Source organism: Macaca thibetana, chromosome 9 (assembly GCF_024542745.1).
Source record: "Macaca thibetana thibetana isolate TM-01 chromosome 9, ASM2454274v1, whole genome shotgun sequence".
NCBI lineage: Eukaryota > Metazoa > Chordata > Mammalia > Primates > Cercopithecidae > Macaca > Macaca thibetana.
In genome coordinates, this window is record NC_065586.1 from 6194381 (window position 1) to 6221656 (window position 27276).

Here is a 27276-nt window from a genome sequence, read left to right on the forward strand (position 1 = left end):
CCCCGTGGGTCTCCTGTCTCTGTCCTTCCGGCTGCAGTTCTCCATCTCCCCAGGGAATCCTCCCCGTGTAACATCAGGCTGTGACTCAGCCCCCAGGATCTTTTTCCCTTTCTCTTTCATGCTGGGCCGGCTCACCTTTGTACTGAGGCTTCTGTGCGCTCCCCTTTTGAAAGCCCCAAATCCTGCTTAATCTCGGCAGAAAGCCTTCCCGCGTGATTCATCAGCCGCCCCTTTGTGGTGTTGCAGGAAGTTAAAATCTCCAGCCCGGATTACAAAGACTGCAACTCCGCGGAAGCCATGGACGACTTCATGAAGAGGATCAGTTGCTATGAAGCCAGCTACCAGCCCCTAGACCCCGACAAATGCGACAGGTGATTCCCATGGCTGGCCGTCTCCGCAGACCCACATGAGAGTTCTTATTGCATTCTTGATGCTCCCACAAAGCATGTGCTCCTGGATACCTTAAAAACAAAAATTTTTTTTAAGACAGTTTTTTTTGTAGAGATGAGGTCTCGCTATGGTGCCCTGGCTGGTCTTGAACTCCTGGCCTCAGGTGATTCACACACAGCTGCTGGATACCTTTATCAATTCTCTTTGAAAATATCTTTTAAAAACAATCCCTGATGACAAACCATATTCAGTGGGAATATTTTGAACACTGTAGAAGTATAGGAAGTCAACATAGAGTTGAGGCTGATCTTGCTACTGTCCCTCTGATAGTTTCTTTCTTTTTTCTTTCCTTTACTTTCTTTCCATTTATTTATTTACTTACTTACTTATTACTTGCTTACTTGCTTAGAGACAGGGTCTCCCAGGCTGGAGTGCAGTGGCATGATCATAGCTCACTGCAAGTTCAAACTTCTGGGCTCAAGTAATCCTACTGCCTCAGCCTCCTGAGTTGCTGGGACTACAGGTGTGGCTGTCCACACCCAGCTAATTTTTTTTTTCTTTAGTAGAGATGAGGTCTTGCTATGTTGCCCCAGCTGGTCTTGAATTCCTAGACTCAAGCAGTCCTCTTGCCTCAGCCTCCCAAAGTGCTGGGATTATAGGCATGAGCCACGCATAGGCCCCTTTCTTTTTATCTCCATTTTTAAAATTTTTTCTCCCCCTTTTCTGGGAGGCAAGCCAGTCTCACAGCCAGACACCAGCTGTGGGAGTTGTTGCACGCACATGCTCTGCCGCTTAGAAGGATTCGGTCTGTGCTCTGGAGGGGCCTACAGTCCTGCCTTGCTGTTCCCTGGGGAACGCATCTTCTGGAGACCGGCCGGGCCAGGCCGGGTACGTCCCGCTGTGGGCAGTGGCCTGAGCTGTGGTCCTTGGTGGGGTCTCTCTGCAGGGACTTGTCGCTGATCAAGGTGATTGACGTGGGCCGGAGGTTCCTGGTGAACCGGGTGCAGGACCACATCCAGAGCCGCATCGTGTACTACCTGATGAACATCCACGTGCAGCCGCGCACCATCTACCTGTGCCGGCATGGCGAGAACGAGCACAACCTCCAGGGCCGCATCGGGGGCGACTCGGGCCTGTCCAGCCGGGGCAAGAAGGTGCGGGGTGTGCTGCGGCATGGGCCGCTCTGGCTGCAGGGCGGTTGCAGGGTCTGCAGGGTGGGTGGGGAGGTGTGCGCTGCTGCTGCTGCTACTTGGTATGCCTGCTGTGTATGTTATCTGTGTGTGTGCCTGCGTGTCCCTATGCATATCTGTGTGCATCTCTGTATGTGTGTGTGTCTATGCCTATCCATGTGGCTTTGTGTGTGTGTGTGTCTTTGTGTTACTTTGTATGTATGTATGTGTGTGTGTATTTGTGTGTGGTGTGTGTATCTCTGCACGAGTGTGATGTGTGAGCAATTGTGCACTAGGAAGAGGGGGGAAGGAAGAGCTGAGCCTGGTCTCTGGGGAGGGTGTGTGCTACTGTGGCTGTCCGAGTGGCCTGGGGCCCCCACGGTGTAAGCAGGTAGTGCACAGCCCCACGTGGGCTGCCTGCTCCAGCCCCTGGCTCTTGGAGGAGCTGCGGGCATCTGGAATGAGTGGCCCCTCTCCACCACCTCTCAGTTTGCCAGTGCCCTGAGCAAGTTCGTGGAGGAGCAGAACCTGAAGGACCTGCGCGTGTGGACCAGCCAGCTGAAGAGCACCATCCAGACGGCCGAGGCGCTGCGGCTGCCGTATGAGCAGTGGAAGGCGCTCAATGAGATCGACGCGGTGAGTCCTGGGAGGCGGGCATGGAACGGCTTCCCAAGAGGCCCTAGACACCCCTGTGGTTTGTTCCCCTGAGTGACCACTGTGTCCCCACAGGGCGTCTGTGAGGAGCTGACCTACGAGGAGATCAGGGACACCTACCCTGAGGAGTACGCGCTGCGGGAGCAGGACAAGTACTACTACCGCTACCCCACCGGGGAGGTGAGCGCAGGCTGGGGCGGGCTGAGGGACCCCAGCGCACACGGCCACTGCTGTGCAGGGCTGGGCCACCCCTTCAGGGAGTTCGCTTCCGTGTGGGTTCTGGGGGCTCCTACACCCTCCACCTCGGAATTGAGTTCCCCCAAACTGAACCTTCTAACAGCCTGGGGAGAAGTGCATTTTCCCATAAGCAGAAATGAGATATGTTTCCCTAGGGACCTAGAACCGTGTGGGAGAGGAGGAAGGTGGTGTGTGATGGTCTACTGGGCAGGGTGGTGGGCAGGCTGGCAGGAGGGGTGGCTCTACATCCCCTGGGCAGCGTCTGTGCCTCCCCAAGCACAGTGCCCGGGTGGCTGTGGCTGAGGATGCTGCTGCCTCCTCTACAGATGGGATCCTCCTAGGCCGGGTGTGTCCTCCTTGCCCGGGTGTGTCCTCCCTGCTCGTGCCCTGCTGAGCAGTGTCGTGCCTCAGGCCTCTGTGCCCTACTGTCCTCTGGCCTCAGACAGGGCCTTACACACCGGGGCCCTGGTTAGCACAGCAGAGAGCCTTTTCTGGTCTTTTTCTAAAGTCACAGCCCTTCTGCTGCTTTTTACATTTTTAAATTGATAGAAAATACACATCACATAAAAGGGACCATTTTCCTCAGGTTAAAGTTATGATCTAGCGCATTTTAGTGTACTCACAGTGCCGGGCAGCCATCACCACATATTCCAGGCCTTTCCCTCGCTGCACAAAGAAACCCAGATCTGTTAGCAGCCGCTCCCGCCTGCCCCACCCAGCCCCGGCACCGGCCCGTCTGCTTCCTGCATCTGGATCTGCCTATTCTGGGCATTCCATGTAAATGGAATCAGATGCCACGCATGCCTTTGGGCCCGGTTCTTTCACACAGCATTGGGTTTTCCAGGTTCCCCCGTGTGGGAGCGGGGGAGGGCTTCACTCTGTTGATGGCTGAGCAGTAGTCCACGTTAAACCCTGCCGCTTCTCAACCGCTGCTGATGATGGGTGATTGATTTTACATGGCTCTCTGGCCGGTCTGATACAGGCCATGGCCAGTGGCAGAGCCCCTCCCCAGTGCCCTGAGCTCACGTGGGCCCGGCCCTCTGTGCTCAGTCCTACCAGGACCTGGTCCAGCGCCTGGAGCCGGTGATCATGGAGCTGGAGCGGCAGGAGAACGTGCTGGTCATCTGCCACCAGGCCGTCCTGCGCTGCCTGCTGGCCTACTTCCTGGATAAGAGCGCAGGTACCTCGGGCAGGCCGGGGTCCCGGGATGGAGGGAGGAGGGGACTGGCACTCGAGGGGTCAGCTGCAGACCTGCCGTGGCCTGTCCTGTGTTGGTTGCTGTGCCATGGGGTGTTAGGAGAAGGGCACAGGTGTCAGCTCCTGGCTGCTTCAGGTCCTCTCTGTCCAGTGCTTCCTTTAAGCCCTCGGGAAATGCCGTGGAGCCCAGGTTGATGCCTGGGACTTCATTGCTTCATAAACACCTCCCCGAGACCCACCCCCGGCTCCACACATCCCAGGGTCTTGTCTTGGGGTAGGGGCTGCTCTTCTCTTCAGTACCCTCTAAGGAACAAACAGCCCGGAAAACTCTGACAATCAGATTGAAATGTTAAGTCTTAGCATGTCCAGTCCAGTGCAGCTGAATCCCTAGACAGACCTACGTTGTTTGGGAGTGACTTTTTTCCCCAACTGTTAAGTCATTGTGAGGGCGAGTGTTTTGGTTTGGTTTGATGGTGCTCTTTGGGCTAAAGTCTTCTTTGGGGCCATCTGCTGCCCGGGGCAGCTTGTGGCTGGGGACAGGTGCCCCGGCCCGACAGTGCTTCCGAGGGTCCTTGTGGGGGGACCATAGAGGTCTTTCTATGCCTCCCCCACCCTCATGTCTCATTTCTTTTTTGGAGACAAAGTTTTGCTCTTGTTGCGCAGGCTGCAGTGCAGTGCATGAGCTCACTGCAACCTCCACCTCCCGGGTTCAAGCGATTTTCCTGCCTCAGCCTCCTGAGTAGCTGGGATTACAGGCACGTGCCACCACACCCTGGCTAATTTTGTATTTTTAGTAGAGATGGAGTTTTGCCATGTTGGTCAGGCTGGTCTCGAACTCCTGTCCTCAGGTGATGCACCTGCTTCGGCCTCCCAAAGTGCTGGGATTATAGGCCTGAGCCACCACGCCTGGCTGTGTCTCATTTCTAATTGTGGGTGTACAATTTCCATTTCAGAGGAGATGCCCTACCTGAAATGCCCTCTTCACACTGTCCTGAAACTGACGCCTGTCGCTTATGGTGAGTAGCAACCCCTGCCAAGCCCTATCCCCCTGAAGGTGGCCACAGCAGCTTCTTGTGGCCGTGGGCTGTAAGCGGGGCTGTCCCTTTAACAGCAGCTTCCTCTGCCCCCATCCCACGCCCTCCAGGCTGCCGTGTGGAATCCATCTACCTGAATGTGGAGTCCGTCAGCACGCACCGGGAGAGGTCAGAGGTGAGTGGAGGCCCCAAGCCTCATCCTGGCCATCATCACACGATAGCCCTGGTGGGTGATGGGTGCTCAGGAGGCCCCAGGGCCGCTTTCCTGCAGGTGCTGGCCTGTATGTGGCCATGGGTCTGCTGGCTGCCTTCCTCAGCACCTCTGTGTTCCTGCCCATCTGTTCTGTGGCCTTTTCTTTTTTTTTCTTCCTTCCTGTGTCCTCTTCTTCCCATTTCTGCTGAGCTCGAGATGTGAATATTAGTGAGGAAGATACGTTCTCTCTCTTTTCTTTTTTTTTTTGAGACAGGGTCTCAGTCTGTTCCCCAGGCTGGAGTGCGGTGGCGCAATCACGGCTCACTGCAGCCTCAACCTCCTGGGTTCAAGCGATCCTCCCACCTCAGCCTCCCGCGTAGCTGAGACTACAGGTGCGCACCACCATGCCCAGCTAATTTTAATTTATTCGTTTTTTTAGAGATGGGGGTCTCGCTTTGTTGCCCAGGCTGGTCTTGAACTCTTGGGCTCAAGTGATCCTCTTGCCTCAGTCTCCCAAAGTGCTGGGATAAAGGTGTGAGCCTTTGTGCCCAGCCTCTGTTCTCTTTTAACATCAGCATAGCACAGTTCTTGGTGCCTTTCCTTTCTGGCAGCTAAAACCCGTGCTTTCAGTCTCCAGAGTTACTGTTTCAAACAGGAGCAGCAGGTCAGCGCCGCCACGTGCATGTCATTAGGCTCAGAGCCGCCAAGAACACGGTGTTAAAAGAGGAGTGGCGTGGAGAGCGGAGGCCTGGGGGATGGCGGGTGGGGAGGTGTTTCGGGAGACCTCGAGGCCTGGCCGTGCGGCTGCTCTCTACCTTGTGGGGAGGCCTGACATTTGGAGGTGGGCCAGGCTGCCTCTGACTGAGTAGAGTGGACCTCTGCCCAGGTGGATGTGCGTTGTGAAAGTGAGTTTGAATTCACGGTGTACAGGCTGCCAAAAGTACAACACTTTGCTAGTACTAGTCAGACCTTTCTCTTAGACCGAGCGTGACTTTCCATCATGGCATTCCCAAAACAGGTGACTGTCCTTGTCCCAAGAAGCTTGGCCGTCAGATTTTGGCATGAAGGGATGAGGTGTCTGCCCAGTCGTTGGCAGTTGCCTGGCTGGTGGGCTGACCTGAGAGAGGACGGGGTCCCTTGGCCGCCTTGGTCCCTGTCACCCCCTCCCCTTCGGAATATGGGTCACTGGATGCTGTCCTGCCTTTAGCCATATGACAATAGCCCCGGTCAGGGAACCACTGCCCCAGCTATGGGATTGGGCCTGAGCCGGTCCTGGAGCTCTTCCCTGCAGGGAATGGGGCAGGGCCATGACGGAGACAGACCCCGGTTCTGAGGCTGGAGGCCCGCACCCCATCACGCTGTCCCTCCCGTGGGAGGGCTGGGTCTGGTCCTGGCCGGCAGAACCTGCTTCCTGCTGCGAGGTTTCTGCCCCTTTGGTCTCCAGGCTGGTTTTGCAGCCTCCGTGCCCCATCCTGAGCCAGGGTGCCCTTTGTGGAGTACAGATGGCCTCAGGTCGGCGGAAGGCAGTCAGCACAGGTGCCTTCCCCTCCCCATCCTGGGAGCCTCAGGCCCAGCCTGTCCCTCCTAGATGCCCGTCCTCAGCTCTCAGAGAGGCTGGAAGCAAAGCTCTTTTCTCCGACCTCATGCTCTGCTGTGATTATCATTCTTTCCCTCCTTGCTTTGCAAGCACCGTGTTTGTCTGTGTGGGGAATCCTTTGGAACCATCCGAGGAAGGGGCATGGGAGGGAATCACCCCCATTCTTGCCTGCTTGCCACACACTGTGGTCTCTGGTCCGTGGTCTGTGGTCCCTGGTCTGTGGTCCCTGGTCCACAGTCCCTGGTCCGCGGTCCCTGGTCCATGGTCCCGGCCACTCCCCTCGGTCAGTCTTGTTGCCTCCCTAAAATCCAGGAGCAGATAAACTTTGTTGGGGCTAATTTTCCTCCCCTTCTTTGTAACTGTCGCCTTTCTCTCTTTTGTCTTTGTCTTGCTTAGGATGCAAAGAAGGGACCTAACCCGCTCATGAGACGCAATAGTGTCACCCCGCTAGCCAGCCCCGAGCCCACCAAAAAGCCTCGCATCAACAGCTTTGAGGAGCATGTGGCCTCCACCTCGGCCGCCCTGCCCAGCTGCCTGCCCCCGGAGGTGCCCACGCAGCTGCCCGGACAAGTCAGTGCACTCCCCTTTCCTTCCTGCCTGGGGGACGCATGCCGGGCGTGACGCCGCAGATCTGCGATTGCGTGTGTGTTTGCAGGAATGCGTGGGGGTGTGTGTGTGAGTGTGCATGTGTGTGTTGTAGGTGTCTGTGCACGTGTGTCACGGGGGCATGTGCACACACATGTGTGTTGAGGGAGAACATGAGAAGCACCCTCCGAAGTTGAGGCCCTGGGGACTCTCCTTGCTGGTGACAACTGTGACTGCGTTCGCCTCCTTTCTGAGGATGGGGTCTTTACAGGGCAGAAGCAGGCAGTGCAGAAGGAAGAGTGAGATGTCCAAGACCCGTTCACATTTGTGAATGGTTATTTCTAAAACAAAGAGAGTGGCCACTTTCTCCCATAAATAACATGGTTATCCCAGCGGTAGTGAGAAACCTAAACAAGGCTGGGTACGGTGGCTCACGCCTGTAATCCCAGCACTTTGGGAGGCCGAGGCGGGCGGATCACAAGGTCAGGAGTTTGAGACCAGCCTGGCCAACATGGTGAAACCCTGTCTTTACTAAAAATATAAAAATCAGCCGGGCGTGGTGGCGGGCACCTGTAGTCCCAGCTGAGGAGGCACCTGTAATCCCAGCCTCAGGAGGCTGAGGCAGGAGAATTGCTTGAACCCGGGAGGTGGAGGTTGCAGTGAGCCTAGATGGCGCCACTGCACTCCAGCATGGGCGACAGGGAGACTCGTCTCAGGAAAAAAAAAAAAAAACCAACCCGATTTCACTTATTTCATTAGTTTTGAAGGTTACAGGCTGGAAGATTTTGGTTATTAGACATTGATTTGTTTTCAGAAAACTGGTCTTTTCCTTTAGAGCCAGGAACCCTTGCAAATATGTGAGATGTAGAAATTTCTGGGCTCAAATTCAGGTACCACCCAAGGGTCTGTCCCACCTCCACCCACCAGGCCTGGCCCCACAAATCAGCCTAGTGCAGCGTCGTCCGGTCAGGTTTGTTGATGAGCCGGATGTTGTTGCCGGCTCTGAGCATCCTCTTCAGTCTGCCCCCTCTTCCCGCTTTTTCCGAGACTTCCTTAGACCTGGTGGTGTCTGGAATGTGACCTGCGAGATGCCGCAGCCTCCACAGGTCACTTAACCTCTGCAGGCCTCAGTTTTCTCATCCAGGCAATGGGGGAACAGTGGCAGTGCAGAATGCAGATCAGATGGGGGGATTTGTGCCCTGCATCAGGCCCAGTGTCGGGCACGTGGTGGGGACACGTAGACACGGTGAGGTGGCTGTGATTAGCGGAAGCCTGGAGGCCTGGCTTTGGTGGTAGTTCAACACTAACATGAGTGCAGCATTTAATCGCCCAGATTCTTCTCCTCCCAGGCCCTCAGTCTCCTTAGCTTTCCACATGACGGGGGCAGGATTGGGAGAGCCCTCATAAATATTCCCTGGTGGGTCTCAGATCTGAGGGTTTTCATGAAAAGCCAGCAGAACGGAAATGGTGTCCCTGTGGCATCCGTTCTGATGGAAATGTGCCGTTGTATTTGGAAGTTCAGAGGCCGCTGCTTTGATGCTTGGGGGGACCAGGCTGGGGAAGGGGGTTGACATCCTGAGCTGCACAGACCTCCATTGTGGAGGACGCAGTGGCAGGGGCTGCATCCTCCCGTCCGCTTCAGAGCTGCCCCTGGTGTCGGGAGGACAGTCCTTCAGACTGGCCAGGTTCTTAGGGACATCTGAAGCTGCTGGCTGGGCTGGCCTGGGGTTTTGCAGGGCTTCGTCCCTGCAGATTGCGCCTCCTGACTGACTTCTCTCTCTGCTTCTCCTCCGCAGCCTTTGCTAGGGCAAGCCTGTCTGTAAGTATCTCTCCGATCATTGCTGCTGCTTCACCGCTTTCTTCCTGCTTGCTCAGTTGGCCTCCTGCCTGTTAAAATATTGAGGATGAGAGCAGTTTTGTGATCCGAGGTCTTCACGGGGGAAGGAGGAGATGGGCGTGGGAGCAGGGAGGAGAGATTCCTGAATGTTTTTAGAAAAGGGTGCAGGAGGTGGTGGTGGCTCCACTACGGTTGCGTGTGTTCCAACACCGCCGCACGACAGCTGGCTTCTCCGTGACCCTCAGGGCTGCAGGTCGTGGTTTGTAATGGCCGTGGTTTAGGGCTCAGCATAAGTCCACATTTCCTTCTCCGAATCAGATCTCGGTGGCGAGCTGCATCTGCGCCAGGTGCCATTGGCCCTAAAGCCCCCTCCTGCCCCAGGAGTGTCTTGTTTTGAAAGGAAAACTTACTCAGAGCCTCATCTGTAAAACAAACCTGTGTGAATAGTGGGAGTGTGCTGGGGCCTGAGCTCTGAGCCTCTCCCTCCCCATGAGGATCCCCCATGCCCCGAAAGAGTTCCAAGTGGAGCCCTTCTTGAGGATCCGTTTGTCCTGGGGTGGAGCCTGCTCAGCGTCATAGTCACACCCAGGGCTGGGTGCGGCTTCCATCTCTAACCCATGTGGTCACCTCTGCTCCTCCCAGAGCTCTCTGCAGAGTTTCAGGTTCAGTCTTAGCTCTGGCAGCCCCTGGATAGCTGGGGCTGTGTTCCCACCACTCTGGGATCCTGCCCCCACCGGGAGCAGAGGACTTTCTGCCACAGAACCTTAATGACAGCCACCATGAAGTGTCACCCTCGTGCCCCCCAAACACACACCTCCCCTTTATTTCCTCTTTGCTCCTTAAGTTACCTTTGCTACTTTATGCAGAAACTGGAGAGGTGTAATGAGGAGTGCAGCCTGAGACTGAAAAGCATGGCTGGGTTTTGGAAACAGGAGAGGCTGGGCATGGCACTCAGATTTTGGTGGCGAAGGGGTGAAGGGCCAGAGGATATGCCAGTGTCCCCCATGCCCACGTTCCTTAAGACCACCCTGAGAGATCGGAAGGACAGTCAGTGCCCCGTTTAATGGGTGAGGGGCTGAGTGACTGCTCCGTGCTTCCAGCAGGGTTCACCTTTCCCTGCTGCTGTCCTGAGGCCCCTGCCCTGCAGCCTGCAAGGCATAGGCAGCTGTTGGACCCTCGTGTCCCCCCACAGCCACTCCCTTGCAGCTGCTTCCCACGGCCAGGCTTTGCTTACCTAAGGTGGGCCTGCCCTTAACTTCCAGCTTCTGGGGGCACGCCCTGCATCCTCAGGGCCAGTGTCTGTGATGTGCCGGGCCAGTGTGCAGCACTTCAGGATCTGGGCTTCTCCCTGTGGGAAACCTGCCTTTGCATTTGGAGCCTGAAGGTTTTATATCTGTGCGTGTCCTGATCCTGTAGCCCAGCAGTCCCCAACCTTTTTGGCACCAGGGACCCGTTTCATGGAAGAGAATTTTCCCCACCACAGCAGGGTGGGAGATGGTTTGGGGATAAAACTGTTCTGCCTCAGATCATCTGACATTACATTCTCAGAAGGAACGCAGAGCCTAGATCCCTCGTGTGCACAGTTCACTGTAGGGTTCATATATGCTCCTCTGAGTCAGGTGTTAGTGCTGGCTGGCCCGCCCACCGCCCACCTCCTGCTGTGTGGCCTGCCTCTGAATGGGCTATGGACTGGGTACTGGTCCACAGCCCAGGGGTTAGGGACCCCTGCGTTAGACCCGTGGCCTGATGTTGCCAGGAAAGAAGTCTTTGTACTAGGAAGAACCATTCGGGGATAGTCTCCGACCCGCTAAAGCTGATCTTGTCCATCTCCAAGACTGACATTATAGTGCCTTTGCTAGAATCCCTCCTGCTCAGCAAAAATACATCCTGTGGACCCATCGCACCTGACTCAGGTCGGAATTTCACTCTGGAGTCCCATTGTCCCGTCCATTCTGGGTGCGTGACCCCACGTCTAGGATTGTAGCCACATCTGATTCTAGGAGTCCACCTGGGCTCTGTGACCAGAATTTATGATGAAAGTCAGACCGAGCCAGGTCTGCGTCTTGGTTCTACTCCTCCTGGCCTCTGTCCTTGGCACGGGCACGTTAAAGCAATTCTAGGACCTCAGCTTCCTCATCTGTAATATGGAGATAATAACTTCATAAAGTTTTCCTAATGGGACTCTAGATACAGCACTTAGCAGAACATCTGGCCCCTAGGAAGTGCATGGCGGACGGCAGTGCTGTTCTTGTCAGGGAGGAACTTGGTGCCCTGGGCCTGTGGAGACTTCGGGGCTCGCTGGCATTGGGTCAGCATTTGGATACCCTTCTGTAACCCGAGGGATTTCTTCTCTGGGGCAGCAGGAACATTCAGACTTGGGAAGGGGAAACCCCTGGGGTCTCAAGGCAGTGGCCTGAAATCTTTCTTTTTTGAGACAGAGTTTTGCTCTTGTTGCCAGGCTGGAGTGCAGTGGTGCAATCTCGGTTCACTGCAGCCTCCTTCTCCCGGGTGCAAGTGATTCTCCTGCCTCAACCTCCCGAGTAGCTGGGATTACAGGCGCCCACCACCACGCCTGGCTAATGTTTGTATTTTTAGTAGAGATGGGGTTTCACCATGTTGGCCAGGGTGGTCTCGAACTCCTGACCTCAGGTGATGCACCCACCTCGGCCTCCCAAAGTGCTGGGATTACAGGCGTGAGCTACTGCACCTGGCCTAGAGTCTTTTGACCCCTGTGATCTTGGTTTCCCAGTAAAATGGGGGTGAACGACTGTCCGGACCCGGCGCTCTGCAGTGCCTTCCTGGGGGCTGTGCCGGCTGCTTGGGATCGAGAGATCACCTGGCATTTGTGATGCAACCTTCATTTTTAAAATTTCAAATGCACACTAGAAAACCCTACTAAAGATTTTTTTTTTTTTCCTTTTCCAACCTGTTTCTTCCTCTTCCCCACTCTGCTTGAAAGACGAACTGTCTGTCACATTTTCTCAAAGTTTTCTCCTTACTAACCGTGGAAGGTAAATGCCTGGGTGCATGTCCCTCCGTTCTGCACCGCGTCACGGCACCTGGGTCTGTGTGCAGACTGGCCATCGTGCAGTGCGGGGCTCATTTGTCTCCATGCCAAGGGTGTGAAGTGCAGCACCATTGTCGTGAGGTCCTCTCTAGTCTGTCTCTCACCCCCCACGTGTCCTGAGCCGGGGCCCCTGGGTGAAGGACGTGGACGTCACCCGGTCTTGCAGGTTCTCCACTGTCATTGTTGCATCGCCATCATCTGTGGGTGCCGGAAGCCGTGGGCTGGTGGTGGTGAGGACAGGTCGGAGCCAGCGGATGTGGAGGGAAATGTCAGCCCTGCTCTCTGATCCCACAGCCCGGCTGGGGCTCTCCCTAGATATGAGGACCCAGGGCTCTCTGGAGAGAACCCCCCCCTCCTGGCGGGCACCCGTCACTTCCATCACCCCCGACAGGCACCCATCATCCTCCGATGGGCACCCGTCACCCCCTGGAAGGCACTTATCACCTCCCGGCAGGCACCCATCACTTCCATCACCCCCCGGCGGGCACCCATCATCCTCCGATGGGCACCCATCACCCCCTGGAAGGCACTTATCACCTCCCGGCAGGCACCCATCACTTCCATCACCCCCCGGTGGGCACCCATCATCCTCTGATGGGCACCCATCACCCCCTGACAGGCACCTATCACCTCCCGGCAAGCATTTATCACCCCCCAGCAGGCACCCATCATCCCCCGGCAGACACCCATCAACCCCCAATGGGTACCCATCATCCCCTGGCAGTCACCTATCACCTCCCAGCAGGTACTCGTTATCCCCTGGCAGGCACCTATCATCCCCCAGTGGGCACCCATCATCCCCCAGTGGGCACCCATCACTCCTGACAGGCACCTATCACCTCCCGGCAGGCACCCATCACCTCCCAGCAGGCACCTATTACCTCCCAGCGGGCACCCATCACCTGGGTTCCTGAGTCCAGCCCAGGCCTGGGCGAGAGCTCTGATGCTGCCCAGCCCTGACTTTCCTCCCTGTGGATGGCTGCAGCCTCGGACCCCCAGTTCTGTGTGGGGTGGGCGTGGGCCGTGGTGGCCCTGTGTGCCTGGGCTCTCCCACCGTCTTTAGAGCAGTCTCGGTGGAGACATTGAGGATTGGAGAGAATAGTTTTAAACATTGTATGTTTTCTTGTTTTTTGAGGCGTAGGGGAAGGAGGTCGGGGAAGGAGGCCTGCTGTGCAGTGGCTGCAGTCAGTCATGTTCCCCACTAATATCGGAACATGTTTTCGCGGGGGGGGGGTTGGTACTGGCCAGTGCCTTAGGGGTGGGACTCCCTGCGAGGGCCATTGTGATCAGAAGTGGGGCAGGGTCTTAGCGACAGCCCCCTCTGCCTGGCTTCCCGCCTGGGCCTCCCCACCATGTCCAGCCATTCCATGTATCACCTGTGTTCTGCCTGTCAAGCTGTGTTCCCAGAATCTGGGTGCAGGAGCTGGGAGTGTGGCTCTGCTGTGGGCTGAGTTGAGAGGAAGGGGCCTGTGTGTCTTTGGAGGCCCCAGGCTCATCTGCCTGGCTGGGGCCGGTGAGGTTCCCCTTGTGGAATTTCTATGGGGTCATGAGCATGAGGCTCCTGTGGTCCCTGGCGCCTAGCACTGCGTAGCTCACGGTCCTCCCGGAGCCACACGGCCCCCACCAGGCGGGCTCCTGGCCTGGCGCCCAGCCCCTTCTCTGAGACTCTGGGGTTATCTTCCGTCATGTTCTGGGGCCCACCTGGGCTGTCTTCCGCCTGTGGGATTGGCAGCACCTTTCTTGGGTCCTGTTCTTTGTCCGGGATGGAGGGAGGGAAGAATTCTCCCTTGCATGACTCGGCGTCTTCTGCTTTAGAAGCCGGCCAGCTGCAAACCTTGACTCCCTCCCCACCTTTCTTTTCTCCTGAAAACAGAACATGAAAGGCTCCCGGAGCAGCGCCGACTCCTCCAGGAAACACTGAAGCAGACGTGTTGGTTCCATTCCGTTTCCATTTCTGCAGCTTAGCTTGTGTCCTGCCCTCTGCCCGAGGCGCGACGTATCCTGAGGACTTCTTCTGGAGAGGGTGGGATGGAGCAGCGGGGGAGCCTTGGCCGAAGAGAACCATGCTTGGCACCCTCTGTGTCCCCTCAGCCGCTGGACACCGGAAAGCCATGTGGGTCCCTGGCACCCTGCCTTTAGCCGCGGGGCCCCAACCTCCACTCTCTGGGTTTCCTAGGAGTGTCCAGCTTCGGAGACCTACAAGGCCTGGGGAGAGTGATGAGTGCTGGTCCTGACAAGAGGCCACTGGGGACACTGTGCCATTTTATTTTGTTTCTGTGATCTCCTGGCACATTTGGAGCTGGGAAGACCACACTGGTGGCAGAATCCTAAAATTAAAGGAGGCAAGCTCCTAGTGGCTGAAGGTCAAGGAATGGGTAAAAACTTCCACGTGGCTGTTTGATGCATCTTGACCTGGGAAGACGCCTCATGGGAATGGACTTGGATAGGTGTTGGGTTGGGGCGTCTTCTGCAAGAAGTCCCTGAGCCGATACGCAAGTTGGCTGGGTGGCCCACACTTTGGCTGTCCCGCGGGTCCGCACACCTTCCAGGCCTGCGTTCTGCCTCCAAAGATGTTCAAGGGCAGGCTGGCTGCCCGGGGAGAGGGGAGTATTTTGCTGAAATATGAGAACTGGGCCCTCCAGGGCCCCTCTCTCCTCCAACCTGGACTTGGGGGGAGCTGAGACACACTTTCCTGGAGCTGCTGGCTTTTGCACTTTTTTGATGGCGGAAGTGTGACCTGAGTGTCACACCTTCTCTTCAGGAACGTAGATGTTGGGGTGTGTTGCCCTGGAGGGGCTTGGAGCCTCTGAAGGTGGGGAGCGGAACACCTGGCGTCCTTCCCCAGCACTTGCATTACTGTCCCTGCTCTTCCCAGGTGGGGACAGTGGCCCGAGCAAGGCCTCACTCCCAGCTGCTGCTTCCAGAGCTGCCTGCACACTGTCTTGGAGCGTCTGCCTTGTGCCTGGCACTCTGCCAGTGCCTTGGGGAAGTCGGAAGAGTGGACTTTGTCCTGGCCTTCCCTTCATGGCATCCGTGACATTTCTGTGGTGATGGAAAGCATGGGACCTGTCGTCTCAGCCTGTTGGTTTCTTGTCATTGCCTCAAACCCTGGGGTAGGTGGGGCGGGGGGGGGTCTTGTGCCCAGATGAAACCATTTGGAAACTCGGCAGGCAGCAGAGTTTGTCCAAATGACCCTTTTCAGGACGTCTCAAAGCTGGTGCCAAAGGTCACTTTTCTTTCCTGCCTTCTGCTGTGAGCCCCGAGATCCTCCTCCCAGCTCAAGGGACAGGTCCTGGGTGAGGGCGGGGGATTTAGACAGCTGAAACTGGGCGTGGAAAGAAGAGCCGTTGCTCTTTGTTTTTCAAGAAGAGCTGTTGCTGTTTGTTTTTCGAGAAGAGTTTTTAAAGAACGCATGTTTTTTTCCCGGTTGGAATTGAGTAGGAACTGAGGCTGTGCTTCAGATATCGTACAATCAAGTGGGGGATTTTCACGCTGAACCATTCAAGCCCTCCCTGCCCATCACACCCGCTTTGGCTGGCATCTGCTGGAGAGGATGCCGCTGTCTGCATTCCCGTGCAACTCCAGACTCACACAGTTTTCTCTCTCTCCCTGGATGTTGAGTCTCATCAGAGTGTGTGGGTAGGGGGTGGGCGTGCGTGGGTGCATGATTGTGCTTCACTTGGTTGTATTTTTCGATTTGACATGAAAGGCCTGTTGCTTTGCTCTCGAGAATAGTTTCTCGTGTCCCCTTCGCAGGCCTCATTCTTTGAACATCAACTCTGAAGTTCGATACAGATAGGGGCTTGATAAAGCTGTGTTCCCCTCTCCCCTCTGACTAGCTAAAATCAATACCTAAATATAGAAGCCTTGGCCTAACACGGGCCTTTAGTCTGGGAAGGGCCTAGATGGGAAGAGAGGGAACATGAATCTGGACAGGGAGGGAGATTCTACAGAAAGGAGAACACTGCCCGCTTTGCAAGCCAGTGACCTGCCTTTTGAGGGGACGTTGGACGGGGCAGGGGTGGGTTTGAGCTACAGTCATGAATTTTGGCGTCTACCGATTCTTACCAACTCCCCACCCCACCAAAAAAATAACGGGGACCAATATTTTTAACTTTGTCTATTTGTTTTTGGGTGAGTTTCCCCCTCCCCCTCTCCTTATTCTGTCCTGAGACCACGGGCAAAGCTCTTCGTTTTGGGAGAGAAGAAAAACTGTTTGGAACCACACCAATGATATTTTCGTTTGTAATACTTGAAATTTATTTTTGTATTATTTTGATAGCAGATGTGCTATTTATTTATTTAATATGTATAAGGAGCCTAAACAATAGAAAGCCGTAGAGATTGGGTTTTGTTGTTAATTGGTTTGGGAGCCTTCTATGTGTGACTTATGACTTCTCTGTGTTCTATGTATCTGTCTGAATTAATGACCTGGGATATAAAGCTATGCTAGCTTTCCAACAGGAGATGCCTTTCAGAAATTTGTATATTTTGCAGTTGCCAGACCAATAAAATACTTGGTTGAAATACATGGACGAAGTGAACCTCTGGTCTTTTCGTGGGGGAAGAAGAGTCTTTAATTGATGTTTATGGCAGATGCACCACGGAGCTGCCAACTCACCGCTTCATTATCTTCCCTTCCAACAGGATGTTCAAGTACAGAGTGTCTCCTGCCTGCATTTGGGGAGAATGAGCTGTCTCAGTCTTTCTTCTAATTGATAGACTTCATGTTTTATTTTTATTAATTTTTATTTGATTTTTATTTTTGAGACTGAGTTTCTCACTCTCTCGCCCATGCTGGAGTGCAGCGGCACGATCTCAGCTCACTGCAACTTCCTCCTATGAGGTTCAAGCAATTCTCATTCCTCAGCCTCCCGCGTAGCTGGGATTACAGGTGTGCGCCACCATGCCTGGCTAATTTTTGTATTTTTATTAGAGATGGGGTTTCACCGTGTTGACCAGGCTGGTCTTGAACTGGCCATAGGTGATCTGCCTGCCTCTGCTTTCCAAAGTGCTGGGATTACAGGCGTGAGCCACTGTGCCTGGCCCTATGTCGGTTTTACTCCCTTCCTTCTATCCCCCTTCCCCACGCCCTTTTAAACAGCAGCAGTTCTTGCCCCAGCAACACCACAGAAGGGATCTTTCATTTTGGTTCCTTTCACCCGCCCTTCCTCATCCCCTTCTGGCCCCTTCCAAGTTTCTACAGGGAATAAAACTCAAGCTTCTATGACTTTTTTGCCTCTCATTGGTTGACAGAGGTTGAGCCGGTTATTTCACTTTCAGCCTCAGCATCTGCATCTCTGCAGATGGGACCGGGTTTAGGGTGGAGCATGGCATACCCGCTGAGTGGAGGAAGCCCTGGAGCGGTTCCTTCTGCAGCCGGAATGCGTGACCAGCATCTTGCTTCGTCTGAATTTTTTCCAGAGCCCCCCACTGCTACGCTCCAGAAATAGCCTTGATTGCCAGTGAGTCTTTCTTCATCCTTTACGCACCTGCCGCCCACGCTGTGAGGAGAACAGGCGGCAGAGGCTTGGCACCTCCTTTGCGAGATGACTCCCAGGGTTGTGATCTGGCCGCGGCGTGATGGGGCAGGGCATTTTGGTGAACCTGAGGCCACCTCCTCAAGCTCTGAGTCACGTTTGATGGCGTGAGATGTGTCAGGTGCAGGGATAGAGCAGTGGCCTTGACAGAAATCTGGCCTAGCCTTCAGGCTGACTACCCAGAAAATGAAAAGACTGCTCCCAAAGAGGATATCTATGTATCGTAAGGTCCTGGGCCGGCCGCGCTGTGGGGATCTACAGGGGCTCTGTGACCTTTTGGGGCAGCCCTGAGATTCATCTGAGGGATGGGCTAGGTCCACAGTCCCTGACTAAATACAGAAGATTCAGTAAGCGGGTGGATGCTGTTGGAGAGAGGAGGGCCGGGGCCGGGAAGGGTGGACATTGTACACACCAGTCATCTCCATTCGCTGCCTAGGCTTGGTTCCTTTCACTTCTCACTCCCTCAGCTCCAGCCACACTGGCCTCCTGCAGGTCCTTGAACTTGCCAACGTACACCCACCGCAGGGCCTTCGAGAGTGCCATTCCCTCCCCTGGGAGGTCTCCCCAGCTATCCAGGGTTCTCCCCGACACTTCCTCCCTACCCCCATTCAGTTGTCAAAGCCTACACCAAAAAAGGCTCCCCTGTCTCCCAAGTCCATGCACACCTTTCGCTGTGTGTGTTGACTGCCTTGGCCTCTGTCTCGTGAACCTGAGCCTAAGATCCCTGAGAGCAGGGCAGCTCCCTGTGCCTCCTCATCGTCCATACAAACCTGGCCCGCAGTGGGCTCTGTCACTAAGTGGATGACTAGACCCAGACGATGCGCTGGTGAAGAGTGAGGCGTTCATTCAGCTTGGAGAGGAGGCTTAGAAAGAGTTTATAGAAGAAAGGAAATGTGAGCAAACATGTCATTGAAGGTAACTTTTTTTTGAACTAAAAATATTATATTAACAAAAATAAATTCAAAGCCTCTGTGAGTTTTCAAAATCTAAATCTCACAATGCTTGTGAGTTCTAAAGTGTGTTTGTTTTTCGAGACAGGGTTTTTTCTCTGTCTCCCAGGCTGGAGTGCAGAGGTGGGATCTCAGCTTACTGCAACCTCCATCTCCAGGGCTCAAGTCATCCTCCCACCTCTGCCTCCCTAGTAGCTGGGACTACAGGCATGTGCCAGCATGCCCAGCTAATTTTTGTATTTTTTGTCGAGATGAGGTTTCGCCATGTTGCCCAGGCCGGTCTTAAACTCCTGAGCTCGAGTGAACCGCCTGCCTCGGCCTCCCAAAGTGCTGGAATTACAGGCACATGCTACCAGGCCCAGCTAAAGACTGTTTTATAAACTTCATTTTAAGCTCACATTTTGCAAGACAGCATAAGTGGCTTTGGATTCAGTTGTTCTCGGTGTGTGAGCCAGTCTTTCCAGTCAATTAATTGATGGTCTAGATAATCTGTGAAGGTGCTGGTTTCAGCCTATAGGTTCTGACATACTCCTAAGACCAGGTGAAAAGAGAACCCCCATAAAGACACCAGACTCACCTCAAAACATGGCACTTCAGCCCTTGGGACTAAAGAGGACCCCTGGTGCAGTCCCTGAGAAATGTCTTTGGAGAAACTTTTATTTCTTTCTTTATTATTTTTTTGAGACAGAGTCTGGCGCTGTTGCCCAGGCTAGAGTGCAGTGGTGCAATCTCAGCTCACTGCAGCCTCCACATCCTGGGTTCAAGTGATTCTCTCGCCTCAGCCTCTTGAGTAGCTGGGATTACAGGTGCGTGCCACTAAGCCCGGCTAAGTTATATATTTTTAGAATAGAAGGAGTTTTGCCATGTTGGTCAGGCTGGTCTTGAATTCCTGACCTCAGGTGATCCACTTGCCTTGACCTCTCAAAGTGCTGGGGTTACAGGTGTCAGTCCCTGAGCCTGGCTGAGATGCCATCTCAAAAAAAAAAGAAGAAGAAAAAAAAAAGATGTGAAGGAATGCCATAGTTTTCAGGCTTATTGGGAGGACTGAATCTTTTTTTTTTTTTTTAAACTTTTATTTTAAGTTCAGGTGTACACGTGCAGGATGGGTAGGCTTGTTAAACAGGTAAACTTTTGTCATGGGGGTTTGTTGTACAGATTATTTCATCACCCAGGCATTAAGCCCAGTACCCATTAGTTATTTTTGCTGATCCTCTCCCTCCTTCCATCCTCCACCTTCTGATAGGCCCCAGTGTGTGCTGTTCCCCTGTATGTGTCTATGTGTTCTCATTATTTAGCTCCCACTTATATGTGAGAACATGTGGTATCTGGTTTTCTGTTCCTGCATTAGTTTGCTGAGGATAATGGCCTCCAGCTCCTTCCATGTCCCTGCAAAGAATAGGATCCATTCCTTTTTATGGCTATATAGTATCCCATGGTGTGTATATACCACATTTCCTTTATCCAGTCTATCATTGATGGGCATTTGGGTTGGTTCCATGTCTTTGCTATTGTGAATAGTGCTGCAATGAACATACGCGTGCATGCGTCTTTAAGGTGGAACAGCTTGTATTCCTTTGGGTATATAGCCAGTAATGGGATTGCTGCTGCATCAGATGGTATTTCTGACTTTAGGGGTTGAGAATTGCCCCACTGGGGAGGACTAAATATGAATGAAACACGCCTAACAGTTCCTGGCACGGAGAGAGTGCTGCTGCGGTAGTTATTCTTCTAAGCATGCATGCCCGGCGTTTCAAATGCAAGGTAGACACTGTTATCCCCACTTTGCAGATATGGAACTGTAGCCAGGAGAACTTAAGGACCCTGCTTGATTTTGCTCAGCCATAACTGAGGCAAACCAGGTCTGTTAGACTCCCGGAAGGTGCTGTTAGCCACATCACAGCCTAAGGGCTCCACAGACTGCCAGGATACTCCTGCGTGAGTCAGCAGACCACAGGAAAGGGAGTTGAGTTGCATATTAATTAGCAAGCAGGGTTTCCTGTCCCTGGGGCTGTGGAGAGGTTTGTCAGTGTCCAGATGAACAACAGATTTTCTGGAGTGGGTCATAACTCAGGATGCTCACATAACCTTGGGGACCAGATGTCCGTTCTGTAAGTTTATGTGTTTTTCACTCCCTACCTCTTCCAGACAGCATCCTCAGGGATTTCCTATCCCTGGAGAACATGAAGATGTTCTATTATTTATTTTTTTTTGAGACAGAGTCTTGCTCTGTTGCCCAGGCTGGAGTGCAGCGGCATGATGTCGACTCACCGCAACCTTGAATTCCTGGGCTCAAGCCATTCTCCCACCTCAGCCTCCCAAGTAGCTGGGACTTCAGGTGTGTGCCACCACGCCTGGCTAATGTTTGTATTCTAAGTAGAGATGGGGTTTCACCACGTTGGCCAGGCTGATCTCGAACTCCTGGACTCAATCGATCTGCCCCCCTGGGCCTCCCAAAGTGGCGGGATTATAGGCATGAGCCACCATGCCTGACCATGAAGACTTTCTAAGGGGTACATTTGCATAGATAATTTTAAGGGAATGTTTTCGGATCCCCAGTTTCCACATTCACCCTTTTCTAAAACAGACTGAGAAGTTTGCTTACATTCACAATAGTCCTTTACTGCTTTGCAAACAACAGGCCAAGCTCCTACTTATCACATGCTCAGTGCTAGGATGCAGGGAGTTTGCAAGTTAGCATTCCTAGATTTCTTACATGCACAAGAAAGGGCTTAGACTAGATGGTTTTTGGAAAACTTTTTTATTTTGAAATTATTTTATTTTATTTTATGTATGTATGTGTGTATGTATGTATGTATTTTTGAGATGGAGTCTCGCTTTGTCCCCCAGCCTGGAGTGCTGTGGCGTGATCTCGGCTCACTGAAACCTCTGCCTCCTGGGTTCAAGCGATTCTTGTGTCTCAGCCTCCCTAGTCGGTAGGATTACAGGTGCTCGCCACCACACCCAGATAATTTTTGCATTTTTTAGTAGAGATGGGGTTTCACTGTGTTGGCCAGGCTGGTCTCGAACTCCAACCTCAGGTGATCTGCCCGCCTCAGCCTCACAATATGCTGGGATTACAGGCGTGAGCCACTGCGCCTGGCCTGAAATAATTTGGGATTTACAGAAGAGTTGCAAAGACAGTACGGAGAGTTCCTGTCTACGTTTCACCCAGCTGCCCGTAATACAAACAGCTTACAACAACATGGTGCCCTCGTCAAAACTAAAGAGTTAACATGGTTAGTACAGTGCTAGCAACAAAACTACAGACTTCATTCAGGTCTCACCAGTTTTTCCACTAACGCCGTTTTTCTATTTCAGGATCCAGAGTCCAGGACGTCACCTTATCTCCTTAGACTCCTTCAATCTGTGACAATTTCTCACTCTTTCCTTTTTATTTTTATTACCTTGATGCTTTTGCAGAGTACTAGTCAGGTATGTTGTAGAATGTTCTTTTTTTTTGAGATGGGTTCTCACTCTATTGCCCAGGCTGGAGTGCAATGGTGTGATCTCAGTTCACTGCAACCTCCACCTCCCCGGTTCAAGTGATTCTCCTGCCTCAGCCTCCTGAGTAGCTGGGATTACAGGTGCACACCACCAAGCCCGCTTAATTTTTTTGTATTTTTAATAGAGACGGGTTTCTGCATGTTGGCCGGGCTGGTCTTAAACTCCTGACCTCATGATCCACCTGCTTCGGCCTCCCAAAGTGTTGGGATCACAGGCATGAGCCATTGCACCCGGCCGTAGAATGTTCTTCAGTTTGGGTTTGTCTCATGTTTTCTCTTGATGGGACTGAGTCTGGTTTAGGGATTTCGGGAAGAATCCCACCGAAGTGAAGCGTCCTTCTCATGACATCCTCTCTGAGGGGACACAGTCACACAGGACTTCCTTCTGGGGATGTTAACTTTGATCTTTGGCGAAGGTGGTGTCTGCCAACTCTTGCCAGGCTGGTATTTTTTCCCTTCAACTTTCAATGTTTTAGGAATGAGTCACTTAGTCCAGCTCCCTTTCAAGGGGAGGGCAGTGAGCTCCACCTCCTGAAGGGAGCAGTATCAAAGGATCTGTGGCCATGTGTTCAGACCACCACCAGCCCAGGTGCCGTGGCTCACGCCTGTAATCCCAGTGCTTTGGGAGGCCAAGGTGGGAGGATCGCTTGAGCCCAGGAATCCGAGACCAGCCTGAGCAACAGAGTGAGACCCCATCTCCGCACACAAAAACTACCAATGAAGGAGATACTTTGAGGGGATGTAAATACCCTGTTTCTCCTGAAAGTTTCACCTTCTAATTTTAGCATCCATTAGTGTATTTTCCTTGCAGCAGATATTATTTGTATTGTGGTGTTCTAATGCTGGCTTTCTTTTTTTTTTTTTTTTTTTTTTTTTTTTTAAGAGATGGGGGTCTTACTCTGTCACCCAGGCTGGAGTGCAGTGGCATAATCATAGCTCACTGCAGCCTCTAACACCTGGGCTCAAGCAGTCCTCCCACCTCAGCCTCCTGAGTAGCTGGGGTTACAGGTGTGAATCACCATGTCCTGCTTAATTTTTAAATTTTTTATGGAGTTGGATCTCACTGTTTTGCCCAGGCTGGTCTTGAACTGGCCTCAAGTGATTCTTCCTGCCTCAGACTCGCAAAGTGCAGGGATTATAGGCACATGCTACCTTGCCAGGCCCTTAATAGTGAGTTTCAATTTTCCTTATTCCTTTTACACTTATCATTTGTAATTCTTTCATAAGGAAAATCTGTCCCTTCTCCCTATTTATTTACTTATTCCGTCATTTATATATACCACTGTGGACTCATGATCATTCCTTTGTAGATGAGTTCTTTTTTTTTTTTTTTTTTTTTTTTTTTTTGAGACAGAGTCTTGCTCTGTCGCCCAGGCTGGGGTGCAGTGGCCGGATCTCAGCTCACTGCAAGCTCCGCCTCCCGGGTTTAGACCATTCTCCTGCCTCAGCCTCCCGAGTAGCTGGGACTACAGGTGCCCACCACCTCGCCCGGCTAGTTTTTTGTATTTTTTAGTAGAGACAGGGTTTCACCGTGTTAGCCAGGATGGTCTCGATCTCCTGACCTCGTGATCCGCCCATCTCGGCCTCCCAAAGTGCTGGGATTACAGGCTTGAGCCACCGCGCCCGGCCTGTAGATGAGTTCTTAAGTCTCTGAACTAAGTCTCTGCAATGCAAGCTCAGATTTCCATGAACTCCTTGCCTCCCACTCTCCAGAATATTTTACACTTAATATTCCTGCCCAGGACAGGCCTGGCCAGGGCACACCGTCACCCGTATATACAGAAGCAGGTACCTCGTTTTCCATCCTGATGGCAGCCCAGCCACATCCTCACTTCGTTTTTCCTCATGTGCCTCAACTATTATGCACGGTCTCTAACGTGTGCAGGCACACCTGTGGGGTGAAACTGGTCCCACTGTAGTGCCCTGAAGCAGTGTTCTGTAAACATTTTTTTTTTTTTTTTTTTTTTTGAGATGGAGTCTCGCTCTGTCGCTCGGGCTGGAGTGCAATGGCTCGGTCTCAGCTCACTGCAACCTCCGCCTCCTGGGTTCAAGCGATTCTCCTGCCTCAGCCTCCCAGGTAGCTGGAATTACAGGTGCCCACTACCACACCCGGCTAATTTTTGTATTTTTAGTAGAGACGGAGTTTCGCCATGTCGGCCAGGGTGGTTTCGAACTCTTGACCTCAGGTGATCCACCCACCTCGGCCTCTCAAAGTGCTGGGATTACAGGTGTGAGCCACCGTGCCCAGGCTAGACATTTTATTTCTATAATTTACTTTATAGCAGATTCAGTTACTGACCAGCCCAAAGGGGCTTGTTTTAGTTTTTCCAGCGAGGCTTTTATAATATGACTTGGAGGAGGCTGTCTATACCAGCAAGTATCTGTTGAATGCCTGTTATATGCAAGTCACTGTTCTAAGTATTAGGGATGAAAAAGCACTGGATGACTTGGCACCACCCTACCAGAGCTAATGTCTAATTGATTCGCTAGGAATGCTCAGGTCCTTCAAGTTCCAAGACAATCAAGAGAGCTGTGAAGAAAGCCAGTGCTCCAGAGAGCGTTTCATTAGAGAACAAAAGAGAGATCCCTTTAACAACCGCTTTGTAATCCTTGGAAGTGGAACTGCCGCACGTCCCAAGCAGCTGGTCCTGGGACAACATACTGAGAATATTTTGTCAGTTCTGAGATTTGAAGGAAACTTAACCCAAGACTTTCTTTACTTAGTTATTAAATCCCAGAAGGCATCATGGATGAAGTTAGTCAGGAATGGCAAGCATAGAGAGAGGAGGAAGAAAGGAAGAGGAAACCCACGGCGTCTGCTTTGAAGACGCCCTTTCTTCCCCTGGGAAGGGAACCAGGACACAGCCCCGGGCAGGCTCTGGGTACTGTCACCCTAGTGCCGTCAGTGGAGGCAGCTGCTTCCTGCAACGCTCCCCATAGAGGCTGAGACATTTTCCTTCTGGGGTCTGTTGTTCTCTTTCTTTAATTCAACTTTGCAGATCTCCTCAAATGGAGTGGGGAAGGTGTGAGAGAAATTATTATTCTGTCATTTTGTAACTGCCAGGGCTTAGGGGTGAAATGTGTCAGCTATTTCTTTCTTTTTCTTTTTTTCTGAGACAGTGTCTTGCTAGGTTGCCCAAGGCTGAAGTGCAGTGGCACGATCATAGCTCATTCCAACCTTGAACTCCTGGATTCAAGCGATCCTCCCACCTCAGCTTCCCAAACAGCTGGGATTACTTAGTGTGCGCCATCATGCCCAGTTAATTTTTTTATTTTTTGTAGAGATGGGGCCTGGTCTTGAAGTCCTGGGGTGACGTGATCCTTCCACCTCAGCCTCCCCAGTGTTGGGATTACAGGTGTGAGCCGCTGTCCCCAAAGCTGGTGTCAGCAATTTCTTCCTCATCCCATTGAGGGGAGAGCATGGCCTTGACTCAGCTGTTTGGCTGTCAAATGAAGAGCAGACATCAGCTCGCTTGCCAGGGCTGAGAATGTACCACACACAGGGAACATGAAGTGAAGGCCATTTAGTGACTATCAAACTTCCTGTTTCCCAGGCAGCTTAATCACCACAGGCCGCAGGAATATTAGTGAAGCCCGTGGGGAAGGGAATTTCTGGAGGGACCGTCGTCTTTCTGGACCAACTTGGCTGCTCATTCTTTTTGAGGAAAACACTAACTGTCTTCCAATTTGGGGCAGGCCTGAGAATTCAGGTGCAGCATCGAGAAAAACTATATTCAGCAGGTGCTTTGGGGCAGGTCCTCCTACAAAGCACACCTCAGCCCATTCGAGAATCTGGGCTAAGATTCTGTTGCTGTTCTCTTACACGGTAATAAATTAGTTCTATTGCAAGCAGATTAGACCTGGACAAGTAATTCTTGGTTTTCTAAATCCACAGCTTACAAAGGATTAGGGGGGGGATGAGAAGCTGGAAAAAGGGCAGCTAAGGATATAGGCACGTTGGATGACTGGAGATGCCCTCATCACCCAGAGGGTGTTATGTAAAAGTGAGAAGGGCTGGGTTAAATCAGGTTCATTTGTTCATTCGTAATTTAGAGGGAGAGTTCCTATTAATGGCCCAAGATTGTGCTGAAAGTTAAGAGTTCATTTTACAAGAGATGAATGAGAAAAACAGTTCCTAGCACACACTCACCATAAAATGAGATTTTTAGTCTTAGAAGCCCAGATTGCTGGAGCTGGGATCTTCAAGATCTGCAAGTTTAAACTCCACCACTTTACAGCTGGGGAAACTGAGACTCACAGAGGGAAAGCGAGGTCAGGTGTCACAGCTGCTGGGACTAAACAACTTGACTTCTGGTCTAGCTCTCTTATTTATTTATTTATTTATTTAGAGATGGAGACTTGCTCTGTTGCCCAGGCTGGAATGCAGTGGCATGATCTCAGCTCACTGCAACCTTTGCCTCCTGAGTTCAAGCAATTCTCCTGCCTCAACCTCCCGAGTAGCTGGGATTACAGGCATACACCACCACTCCTGGCTAATTTTTATATTTTTAGTAGAGACGGGTTTTCACTATGTTGGCCAGACTGGTCTCGAACTTCTGACCTTGTGATCTGCCCGCCTCGGCCTCCGAAAGTGCTGGGATTACTGGCGTGAGCTACTGCACCCGGCCTATTTGATTTATTATTATTATTATTATCGAGACAGGGTCTGGCTCTGTCGCCCAGGCTGGAGTGCAGTGGTGCAATCAAGGCTCACTGCAGCCTCAACCTCCCAGGTTCAAGGGATCCTCCCACATCAGCCTCCCCCATAACTGGGACTACAGGTGTGCAGCACCATACCCAGCTAATTTTTGTATTTTTAGTAGAGACTAAATTTCTGCTCCATGTTGCTCCATGTTGTCCAGGCTGGTCTCAAACTCCTGGGGTCAAGTGATCCACTTGCCTCGGCCTCCCAAAATGCTGGGATTTCAAGTGTGAGCCTTATATTTATTTTTAAAGGCTAGTCAAGTGAAGCAATGGGAGTGGAGAGGAACAAAGTAATCTGTAATGGGTTGTGATCAATTAGTTGTAAGCACCACTGCGCTCAGACCAGCCTGATGTAGCTCCCTTTTCAGTTAAAACTACTTACCTGGAAAGAGTGAGACGGTAAACAGTGCCCTAGAAGGCGTCAGAAGCTCTAAGCAGCATTAGGGGGAAGGCTGTAGGATGCCGGATATGGCAGCTACCACTAACCGATAAGAAGACAATTTCCTTCTCTCTCCTGAAAGCCCCCTCCTCTTCCTTCTTCTCGAAGACCCTCCACGTAACCCCTTCAGCCTCCCACTTCCTCCCCATGGCCCCAGTGCCCTGGGTTGCTCTCTGGTGA

At 52.6% G+C, this 27276-nt stretch overlaps 2 protein-coding genes across 6 annotated transcripts in view; one reads left to right on the forward strand and one right to left on the reverse strand.

The window, feature by feature from the left end:
• The window catches only part of PFKFB3 (6-phosphofructo-2-kinase/fructose-2,6-biphosphatase 3), an 89925-nt gene extending 73434 nt beyond the window's left edge, over positions 1-16491 (forward strand). For 2 of the 5 annotated variants that reach the window (XM_050804618.1, XM_050804614.1), the window contains exons 7-16: positions 247-371; positions 1337-1544; positions 2049-2195; positions 2289-2393; positions 3501-3630; positions 4601-4663; positions 4792-4856; positions 6868-7041; positions 8853-8875; positions 11853-11904. In XM_050804618.1, coding sequence (XP_050660575.1) covers positions 247-371; positions 1337-1544; positions 2049-2195; positions 2289-2393; positions 3501-3630; positions 4601-4663; positions 4792-4856; positions 6868-7041; positions 8853-8875; positions 11853-11895 — 1083 coding nt within the window. In that variant the 3' untranslated portion in view covers positions 11896-11904. Of the gene's footprint in view, positions 1-246; positions 372-1336; positions 1545-2048; positions 2196-2288; positions 2394-3500; positions 3631-4600; positions 4664-4791; positions 4857-6867; positions 7042-8852; positions 8876-11852; positions 11905-13833 lie in introns of those variants that run through there. The other 3 variants (XM_050804619.1, XM_050804615.1, XM_050804617.1) reach the window with 2 other exon arrangements.
• The window catches only part of GDI2 (GDP dissociation inhibitor 2), a 533972-nt gene that overhangs the window by 477322 nt on the left and 29374 nt on the right, over positions 1-27276 (reverse strand). The gene's annotated exons all lie outside the window — the stretch shown is intronic.